The following is a 12,022-nucleotide window of genomic DNA, read 5'->3' on the forward strand; positions in this document are numbered from 1 at the left end:
AATTATAATGAAAGAACAGGCAGTTGGACAAAGAGTTGGTACACTCAAACAATGGATCTGTCAAGAGTGGGCATAGGAACTAAGAAGTAAAAAGGCTTCTGATTGTATATATGTATATGATATTTTTCTAATTTATTTTGGGGGGGTCTACTTTAAAAATATACAGATTAGGGTTCCCTGGGTGGGTCAGTCAGTGGAGCATCTGACTCTTGATTTTGGTTTGGGTCTTTATCCCATGGTCATGAGATTGAGCCCTGTGTCCCACTCTACACTGAGATTGGAGCCTGCTTTAAGATTCTCTCTCTTTCCCTTTGCCCCTCTCTCTGTTTGTGATCTCTCTCTAAAATACAAATACATACATACATATGTATATATATGAATATGCAATATAATGAAAATTCATCTGAAATAATATGACATTAATCAGAACAATGCTGAATTTAGTAAAATGTTTTATTTCTCAAATGAATCTTTTCCATTGAACATTAAAGCAATTTATAGGTGTAACTTCTAAAATATGATAAGAAACTGATATTAAATGAGCAACAGTTCAATGGACTTAATTAACACATATGGTAATTTAAAGAAACAACTGGTGAATACTTGGAGAAATATCGAAATATTTATCATGTGTGTATATATATATGATAGATAGATAGATGATAGATAGATAGATATTCCTGCTCTGAACTATGCATTTGTCAGACTCCAGTATGTTGACTAACTTAAAGTTTGACTCTAAAGAACATAGATTTTCATTTAAAAGTACTAACTATATTAGAATTGAGTACAGAACCTAACCTTTATACCTGGTCATTTATAGTAATTACTCAGAAAAGCAATGCAAGATAGCTTGGGAGAAACCTGTGAATACCTCCTGTATCACACAGAATTTAAGCAGAAAAATAAAACCCACTGCAAATTAGATCAAGAGCAGGAATCACATAGGTGGAATAAGTTACAAAACTGCAAGAAGTGAAAAACCAAGTCATGGGCCTTGAGGCAACCAGTGAAGGAGTTCTGTATCCCTAGGACTGGAAGAGTTGTGTTACCTGACCCCACAAGCTGGGCTTTATGAATGGATCCATGAAAGAAGACAGCTTAGAGGGGCTGAAATCATTGCAGAAAAGCAGACGCTGCCAGAGATATCACCCTAAGCAGAAAGAGGGAGGGAAGTAGACAGAGATGGAAATAGGCATTCCTTTCCTTCTGTATTGCAGTTTTCCTCTAGTACCCATCTGTGTTTAGTTGGTAAGGAAGATTCCAGAAATGCACAACAGTGTTGTCAGTACCTGGAGATTACTTCCGCTAAGTAGTCTACACACATCTTTATTTTACAAGGTATCTTTACTGAATTGGTCTTTGACCATGTAAGCAGAGGGTGAAAAATAATGCTACCTCTCCCCAAATAGATGCAGTTGGAAGACCATTACATACTATCAAGGAAACACACACACACACACACACACACACACACGCACACACAAAGGTGGAAGACACTGTAACTACTGAACTGGATGGAACTATTAAAATCCATCATGACTGGTTGGAGAAATAGATAGTAGTCAACACAGATAACACCAGGCTTGAATTTGGCCTTTTCTAAATGTCAACTACACAACCTTCTTCAACTGCAATGTTCCCATCTGTAAAATGGCATTAAATGTAATTTTCTCAATGGATTGATCTAATTATTAAACTGACTGGCATAGGGGTGCCTCGGTAGCTCAATCCATTGAGTCCACGTTGGCTCAGGTCATGATCTCACAGTGTGTGGGTTCAAGCCCTGCATCGGGCTCTGTGATGACAGCTCAGAACCTGGGAGCCTTCTTCAGATTCAGTGTCTCCTTTGATCTCTGCCTCTTCCCTAGTCACACACTCTCTCTCAAAAATAAACATTAAAAAAAATAATTAAATGGCATATAGCAGAGAGTTTTTCATTTAATTGGTACTAAATTCATGTTATTTCCTGATTTATTATTTTTTCTATTTAAGGAATATATTATAAAACTTACTTGAATAATGTGAAATTTCAAATTATGCAGTTCCATAAATGGAATCTAATTGAAAGTACATGGAACTTATTTTAGCCGTGATTTAAAATACACAGTTACAGGGATACCTGTGTAGCTCAGTCTGTTTAGCATCCAACTCTTGATTTCATCTCAGGTCATGATCTCACTGTTTGTGGGTTCACACCCCATGTTTGTCTCTGATCTGACAGCACAGGCCCTGCTTCAGATTCTCTCTCTCCCTCTCTCTCAGCCCCTCCTCTACTCACACTCCTCTTTCTCTTCCTCCTCTTCCTCCTCTCCCTCACTCTCTCTCTCTCTTTCCCTACCTCAAAAATAAATATATAACTTTTTTAAAAGTTGAAGAAATAATACACAGTTGCAATTGTGATTTTTGTTTTGGTACCAGATGTTTCAGAAATGTTCCTGCAAAGAATTTTTAAAAATCCAATGACTCCTGGATGAATGCTCAAAGCTTTATCAAATTACACAATGACTGGAATCCTGTGTTATTGCTCTGTTGGTAAAATTACAATCCTCCTGTGTAGAATGAAATTTTAGTTGAATTTTGATGACTTGCTTTTTCACACTCCCTGGAAAACTCTTTGGAGAATTAAGCCCTAAGAGATTTCCTTCAGAGAGAGATTCTCTGCCTACATAAATCTTCAGCTTATTTTTACTCAAAGTTCTTGCTCAGTATTGATTCACTTGAGATTTTAACACAGCTGTGAACCCTGACAAATCATGCAAAACGATTTACAATCTCAGAGAATATTTGCTTGTATTAAAATGCCTTATTAAATATTTCAGATTGGTCCTTAGAGACTGTCAAAAAAGTCCACTCTTTCTGCTTCTCTTTGATATGCAACTTTCTAAAATGTGTGCTATTTATAAAGCGTAGTACAAAAAACAGACCGAATGAAAAGAGTGACATAGGGCCATTCCCAAAGGAAACCAGGCTTAAGTTTTATTGCAGAAAAGATATCTTGAAAGCTTTTTTATGTACTTTAATCTTTTTTTTTTTTTTCAAATTTGTATAAAGCATCAGCTGACAGGTACTAATCCCTAGCATGGGAACAGCTAAGTGGGTGACATAGGAAACATTTAACATGAAAATTTTGTACTCTAAGTAGCCAATGAAACTTTAAAAATTTTAATGGGAAATAGTTGTAAAAATTAAGGAAGTTTATAAAACATTTTTAAAGTTTGACTAAAAGCCAGTTATATACAGAAAAGGCTACTAGGTTAATATATATCGACCAATATGTAATATTTTTTAGAAAAAAATAGATTATTTTAATATTGTAGAATAGTGAAACTTTTGTCATCACTTCATATATTTTATTTGGATATAGAGCATTATAAGAATAATTTTTTTTACTATGTATACAATTGGGGTACATAGTACGAATAAAGGAATTGAGTTGTCCAATGTGGCATGCCCTTCTTAGAATAAATGCTGATTTTCTTTCTCTTTTAAACCAGGAATAAAAACTCTTCATTAATATGGCCAATGTATCTCATTAATTTACTTGAAAAATGTCAATTTTTCAATTATATCACTAGTAGTCCCAAATATTTAAAAAAAAATCAGGTACCATTAATTTCTACATAAATTTATCAACTTATGAGAATAACTTTTTATTGTATCCCATTTATGATATAGCTGGCATCAAATAGCATAGGGAATTGACATCTTTGTGTATGTTTGTGTGTGTGTGTGTGACTTATGACTTTAGATTTTTTTCCAGATTCAGTTAAAGAACACCTGTAAATCCTGAAAGTAAATGTAATTTATTCCCACTGCAACTGTAACACATTTTATTAGTCTGCTAAGGCTCCTGTAAGAAAGTACCAAAAGCCAAATAACTTAAACAACAAAAACTTTTTGTTTCCCTGTTCCCAAAACTCGAAATCTGAAGTCAAAAGTATCCGCAAGGTCATGTTCCCTCCTAAAGTACTAGAAAGAGATCTGACCCAAGCCTCCCCTTTAGTATCTGGTGGTTTCCTGGAAATTTTTACTTTCCTTGGCTTGTTTAAGAATCACTCCAATGTCTGTTTTCATCTGCACATAATGAACTCTGTGTGTATGTGTGTGTGTGTCTGTATCTGTGTGTGTGTTTCCAAATTCCCCATTTTTATAAGGACACAATCATATTAGAGTAGTAGCACTTTATCTTAATTAATTACATCTCCAATGACCCTATTTCCAAATAAGATCACCTTGACATAGTGGAGTCTAGAACTTCAACACATGAACATTGAGGGGAAACATAGGTATGTTTGGTTTTAAACCATAACACACACCCTGAAGGATTCTATTTTTTAGATTATCTATTTTTTAATAAAAAGTCTTTTTTTTTCCTAATGTAAAAGAAGTCCCAAAAACACTAATGGTTCTTAAAATGTTGCCATCTAGACTTCAAATACATAAGGAAGATGTGTATATATTTTTCTTTTGGCCTGAAACTTCCCTACCAATTCCTCTTGTAGGAAATCCTTGAGCAGTTTGGCAAGGGACTTATTTTCCATCCCTGCTCTTACCTTTCACCTCCACTGTATCAGAGGCAGTCTGATATTTGGTTGGGCTATATGCTCTACACATACATGTGTTCCCTTCAAACAGCAATCTGTGTACTCAGAGTGGTGTCCTGATACCTTCGGATGCCACCAGAGTAGAGTGATGCAGGTAATTTCCTCTTTATTGCTTCACACACATTAGAATTGCCCAGTACCTATGAAACCTATTATATAGACATGTGTGTAACTGTTAATGACCATATATTTTGATTAGGGTATAAACTTAATATATTTTCTTTTTCTCTCCAGGAACCCATCTCTGCTCACTTCTCTGTGCTACTTTAAACCATCACTTAGGCAATACCACCAGGCTACCTTTCTTTCTTTTCTATCTCCTTTCCTCATTGTTCTTTAATTCACTTGTCGCTCCATTTATGCCTTGCAGCATTCACGTAACAAAGCTCAACTTTTATAGACACTTCAAGCCAAATAGAACAAATTTTTTTCCATTGCTTTTTTGTCATGTGGTGATCCAGCCTATTACTGCAAATGAGGTGTGATCTTGCACTACTTGTCTTTCTCAGATTTCTTTATGGAATGACTGACTCTGGGCCATTTTTAAGACATTAAAAACTATTTAAAACCTAAATAACTACTGCAAGGCTAGCACAAACTTTAAAATATAAGGATTTTGTAAGTGTGGCTTCTTTTTTTAATTTTTTAAATACTAATTTATTTTTGAGGGAGTGGTGGACACAGAGCCCAACACGAGGTTCAAACTCACAGACTGTGAGATCGCGTTCTGAACTGAAGTCGAACGCTCAACCAACTGAGCCACCCAGGCAGCCCTAGCACACCCCAGGCACACTTTAAGAAGTGTGTCTTCTTAAAAGATGACTATTATTTTTTAAAAATTCTTTTAGTATTTTTTTTTGAAAGACAGATGCAGAACACGAGTCAGGGAGGGGCAGAGAGAGAGGGAGACACAGAACCCAAAGCAGGCACCAGGCACTGTGCTGTCTGCACCTAGACCAACATGGGGCTCGAACCCACCAACCACAGAGATCATGACCTGAGCTAAAATCGGATGCTTAAACAATTAAACACATGTGCCCTAAAGGTGACTATTATTTTAATGCTTTCTTACATAGTGATGCTGTTCTCTCCTATCTGAATCTCAGTAACCCCTATATACCAGGTACAATCAGCATTTTTCCTATCAGACCAAAGATTTGACTGATACAATTTTATAACATATTAGCCATATTATGGCTTTTTACACTTAAAGAGCTTATCTGGGCACCTACTATAGATTTTAATTTTTTTCAATGTGATACCAACAAAAATGCCTCCTAAACCTACTTTTATTTGTATATATATATATATTTTTTATTTGGAGATTGGTATTCTCTGAACAGGTTGGAGAGATGAGTATGAGGTATGGAACAAGTTTTGTGACATCACATAAAAAGTAATTAATACTCTATAAACATAAGACTAATTAAAACTAGAGATGAAAGAGGTAGTACACATGTAAACTAATTCTGAATTTTAATGGAGCCAGAATGTGTAATGCTATAATGAAGGAAATAATGATGCCCACACAAGCCTAAATATAGCTTCTAAGAGTGGAATATCATTGAGGCCAGAAAACATTTTTGTCTTTTATTTAAACTTTTAATTTTGAGATTATAGACTGCATGCAGTCATTAGAAATGAAATGGTTGGGGCTCCTGGGTGGCTCAGTTGGTTGAGCGGCCGACTTGGGCTCAGGTCATGATATTGCAGTTTGTGATTCAAGCCTTGCATTGGGCTCTGCACTGACAGCTCAAAGCCTGGAACCTGCTTTGGATTCTGTGTCTCCATCTCTCTCTGGTTCTCCCCACTCACGGTCTGTCTGTCTGTCTCTCTCTCAAAAATAAATAAACATTTAAAAAGTTTAAAAAACAATATGGACAGATCCTTCATATCCTTAATTCTCAAGACTGTGAAATGAACATAATCTTTCAATATATCAACTTTTGGGATTGCCCCCCCCGCCCCCTACTGGGAATAATTCCCTAACGATTCATCCAATTTGTTACACGTATCAACAGGGTGTTTATTTTTATTGCTGGGTAGTATTCCATGCTATGAATGCATAGTTTCTTTAACTGTTTTCCCAGTAGAGTACATGTGGGTCCTTTCCAGCTTGTGTCTACTACAATTAATGTTGCTGTGAATGTATCTGAATATTTGCAAACATGCTTTTATGTGAACATAGTTTCCATTACTTTAGCATAAATGCCCAAAAGAACAATTTGGTGGGTTGTATGGTCAATGTGTGTTTGATGTTATAGGAATCTGCTAAATGTACACTTCCACCTGTGGTGTACAAGTAACCTAATCTCAGTGTTCTTGCCGCATTTAATGACACTATTGTGTTTTTTCATTCTAAGAGATTACTTTAGACATCACATAGTCCTCCCCTTCTGAGTATGCATAACTCCTCACCAGATTTCTGCTTATAATCTCAGTGTAAAACTACTTCTTAAGAGGCCAGAATCCTAACATATTATTAAAAGTCCATATACATTGATAACCTGCTATTAAGGATTGTCAGGTAAACATGGCAGACTAATTCTATTGAGTTTTCTAGGCTCCCTCAAAAAACAAGCTTTGCTTAAAGTTGCATTTGCATTTCCACGTGGAAGTAAAATTTTTGTAGTTAAACAGATATTTGACCCTTAATAAGTGTGCCATACCTAAATAATTCAAATACTTACTAAAATTAAGCACTGAAAATTGTCAGTGTGCCCATAGTCAAAGACCAAAATGAATGCAGAATTGCATACATACTTGATTGTGGAAAGATTTTATTTGCTACATAATATGAATTAGTAGTGGAATTTTTCTAGTTAGGCAGAGTAAAATATCAAGTATGCACTATTAGATGATTCATCAAGTACATTTCATGAATAAATGAGAGCTCTTCACCCACTAATTTTACAGTGGAGTTACATAGTCCTTAATAAATGGTTGTCTTGTTATATGTGGATCAATTTTCATTTGGGAATAATTGAAATATGATATAAATGTATCTTATTATGCAAACAGTATTTTTAAAATATAAACATAAAAGAAAATAGCATAATACATCCACTCATTTTACCACCTCAAATGTCAGTATTTTAAAGTTAATGAATTACTTTAAAGTACACTTTAATTTTAAAAAACAGCATAATAGGCATATTTTGATCTTATTGTAGAAAGATGATTATGTTGGTACTGTTTATAAGAATCTAAAGGAATGAGAACTGAGCCTTGGAGACCAATCAGGAGACTCATTAATAGTCCATGTAAGAAATAAAAAGAACATAAGTGAAGGAAAATGTTTGAATGTGCTATTTTGATGTCATTGATAATTTTATGTCAACTCATCCATATTCCAACCTAATCACAAACCATCCTGCCTCCCATTTTCTGAATAGTCATATAACATGCAACATATGCCCTCACCATACCTTTAACCTTACCCTCTAATTGAGTACAAGGTTGATCCTTGATCATCAACCCAACCCAACCCAACCCAACCCAACCCTGATTATGTGATTGTCAGAGGAGGCTTTTCGCAATGTTGACAGCACACAAAGAAATATATTAAAATATTGGAGACCAAATATTCTATGTTGTCCTCTCATCTGGTACATTTTTGATCATGGGGAAAAGGCAAGGGATAGTTTGATAGATAAATCCAAAAATTAAATTTAGCAGGATATGTCTACTCCATAGGTATTTCAGAATAGCCTTTTTCTGTGTACAAAGCTTGTGCTAAATGTTACCACCACTAAAATTTGTTTTCCTGAATGCACAGGTACCTCTGTCCTACAGGTGACAGCTACTGATGCAGATGACCCTACCTATGGGAATAGTGCCCGCGTAGTTTACAGTATCCTGCAGGGACAGCCCTACTTCTCCGTAGACCCTAAAACAGGTTAGTGCATCTATGTGTAATTTATGTGCAGATGTATGCTAGAGTAAAAAAGAAACCAATGTTGTTGTTTTTTTCTGTGTAGTCTCCTACATCAGTCATTGTTTTTTAGCACATTTTAAAATGCCCTCACTTTTTCTAAAACGAGGTAACTGAATAATTGATAAAGTAACTGTTTTTTTTAATATTTTGATTATTCATCATTTATACCCATACCAGTAAAAAGTTTATCTTTGCATATCCTTGCAACAATTACTCTCTGCTTAAAACAAATATGGAGTATTACATCAAATGAGATTTTCAAGTGTATTTTTTATATTATTTACGTATTAGTTTTAATTCTTTGCCAAAGAGGATAAATAATTTATTGAATGTTTCCCTTCTTTATTTAAATTTGATTGTCACATACGTTGTCATTTATTACATTGGGGGAACAGGTGTGTCTAGAACTCACATTTTTCCTAATGAGAAACCTCTTCAGTCTTCAAATATTGTGTTATATAAGAAAAATTAACTACTGCGAATAAAGACAACAACATATAAACTGTTGTTTTTTTTTTCCAGGAAAAATAGGTTTTCTTATTTCCTCTCCTTTTTCTGTCCTAAACAAGGATATCATGTTATGTGATGTCAAAATGAGAGTGGACGATACTTATTACTGCATTGTAGGCTCATGTTACGGCAGCATAATCTAAAAACCACATAAAGCTCATGGCCCCATTAACAAATAATTTATTAATAAAAATCTAATGAAACATACATTGATTTTGAATATAGACAAATGTCCAGCAATTAAAATTTAGATTTAAAGATATACATAGTCATGAGACACAGATGAAGAGAGAGAGCGAAGATATTCGAGAGACTCCTATGTCCTTTCTAGTTACATTAGATTCATTCTGAGTCAGATGAACATGTGGGATTATCAAGAAGTAATGGCCACAGCCACATAACTAACACAGAAGAAAGCTAGGTTTGGTTTTAAATATCCCCTTATACTCACATAAATACATAGCATACAAAACAGTTTCCAAGGGACCCTGCTTCATAAGTTTATAGATTTCAGGTTTGTTACCACTATCTTAAATGAGATATATTCAACTGAAAAGATGCTAGCAGGTCCCCAACAGCCAAGACTATTGAAATGCTAAGAGTATTGTCAATATCATGTTTTCAAGAAAACTCTACCAGGTTGTGTTCTGTCTTTCCCTGGTATGCCCAAGTATACAGGACAAGAATAGATCTCAGGCATACTATTAACCCTTTAGTTTAGAATATATGAAGAAAATAATGAAGTATATATTTAGAGATAGGTAAAGGCAGAATACATACATACACATAGATCTATATATTTTGTGCATTATAATTATAAGATAAATATATAATAAAATGAAGTAAAACATAAAAATCAGAAGATGATGAAAATAATATAATGTGAACTAAAATGAGTATCAGATATGCAAGCTTATTGGGAGTCTGGGGGGCCCAGTCAGCTAGGCATCTGACTCTTGATTTCGGCTCATAGGTTTGAGCCCTGCACTGGGCTCTGTGCTGTCAGCACAGAGCCTGCTTGAGATTCTCTCTCTCCCATTGTCTCTCTGCCTCCTCCACTTGTGATCTTTCTTTCTCTTGCTCAAAATGAATAGAAACTTGAAAATATGAATAAAAAATAAATCAGCAACAGTCAATAATAGCATCTATGTATGAATGAACTCATAGTGAGTTTTTGCTACACCTGATAAAGACGATTGGAAGAGTTATCTAGTTTGATATAGATGTACTTATATTTTGATTTGAGCCAATTTTCACACAGCCTTCAGATATTTTTCCCATTAAATAATGAATATTTAAAAGAAAAATATAACAATAAAACATTTCTGTTGTTGACTTCTACATTTAATTTTCAGACATATAAAAAAATGGGGCTAGAAAAGGCAACCTTTTAATTATATACAGAGAGCATACTCGATATTCTTTTTTTTCCTAACACTTTTAAGGCATTTTAGCTCTCAAATGGTTTCTGCTACATGTTGCTAAAAAGTGTAGGCACTGGGTTTCAAATCTTTTCTCAAACATTTCTGCACTGATAACAGCCCTTCCACAGGTAATAGGACAGTGATATTGTACTTTAATTAATATAGTATAGTGCAGTAATTCATATTTGCTATTTTTCTAAAATACTAAGGTTTATCGAAAATGATTTAAGGATAATTCATGATCAAATCCTAGGATTTTACATAATATCATAATAAATGGATCAAGTGACTTAAATAGTATGCCCTGTGTCCTTGCCTAGAAATTTAGAATAATAACTAAATTGATTGAGAAGCATAATGCAATGATCTTAGCCCAGTCCTTGGAAAGATACAGGTAGGTAGTAAATTTCTTGTTTGCCTCACCCCTTTTAAAAATGTTTACTTATTTTTGAGAGAGAGAGACAGAGTGTGAGTGGGGGTGGCTCAGAGAGAGAGGGATACACAGAATCCAAAGCAGGGTCCTGGCTATGAGCTGTCGTCACACAGCCTGACATGGGGCTCAAACTCACAATCTGTGAGATCATGACCTGAGCCGAAGCCAGATCCTTCATTGACTGAGCCACCCAGGTGCCCCATGATTAAGATTAAAAAGAGTTTCCAAAATTGCATAGTGTACCATCACAAGGGTTTGAAATAGTCTTACCTGAAATAGGAAAAAAATAATTTTGTTTGAAAGAATTTTCAGTCCACATTGACTATATAAAATGTGAATTCTACATATTAACTTATATATACCTAAATTAACATTTCATTTCAAGCATTTAAAGAAAGTTTTATAAGTATTCTTATTAAGAAAAATACACTTTTAGAAAATTTGGGATGACAATTTAAAAGGAAGTAAGTTAGACATTAAAATAACCAACATTTTATCCTTAGAAATGACTGTCCCAACTGAAAATAGTGTCTCTGGATGAGATAAAGTGGCATGTGGTCCGTGAAACAATTGTCATTAATGCACAGGTCTTGACCAACAATAGCTCTGATTCTCTAAAAAGACCTTTCCTTAACTCTTGTAGCGGAAATCAATCAGCTATAAAAATGCACTCAGTGGAAGGCCTCAGTGAGTTTCTTAAAATGTAATTGAAACAAGGCTTTCAACTTTCTTTCTCCAGTGTACAGGATGTAATTAAATTCATCAACAATTTTGTTTCTATTTAACCTCTTCAATGTTATTTTAACAATGAACAAAAAATTGCTTGTGGAAGATCACTCTATATGTTTTGATAAAAAGTGTAAAGCATCTGTAAAAGTTTCATGAATTTCAATATTAATTTTGCATAATGCTATATGAAACTCTACTTGAAAATAATTTTCTTCTCCCAAAAGCAATATTTTGCTTATTAATAGCCAAGCAGTTAAAATATTTAATTTATGGTCCACAAAATCTGCAGAAGGGAAAAAGTTGTCCATAGTAGAATATCGTTTGCCAATTTATGTCATTCCATACCCCTCTCTAATTGATATAGCAACAATAATAATTGCAC

At 34.5% G+C, this 12,022-nt stretch overlaps 1 protein-coding gene across 3 annotated transcripts in view; it reads left to right on the forward strand.

Moving 5' to 3' along the window:
* Positions 1-12,022, forward strand: part of CDH18 (cadherin 18) — a 603,216-nt gene that overhangs the window by 370,227 nt on the left and 220,967 nt on the right. For all 3 annotated transcript variants that reach the window (XM_039219788.1, XM_039219789.1, XM_039219790.1), the window contains exon 4: positions 8,386-8,505. In XM_039219788.1, coding sequence (XP_039075719.1) covers positions 8,386-8,505 — 120 coding nt within the window. The remainder of the gene's footprint in view (positions 1-8,385; positions 8,506-12,022) is intronic.

This window comes from Hyaena hyaena, unplaced genomic scaffold (assembly GCF_003009895.1).
Source record: "Hyaena hyaena isolate Hyena2069 unplaced genomic scaffold, ASM300989v1 scaffold_843, whole genome shotgun sequence".
NCBI lineage: Eukaryota > Metazoa > Chordata > Mammalia > Carnivora > Hyaenidae > Hyaena > Hyaena hyaena.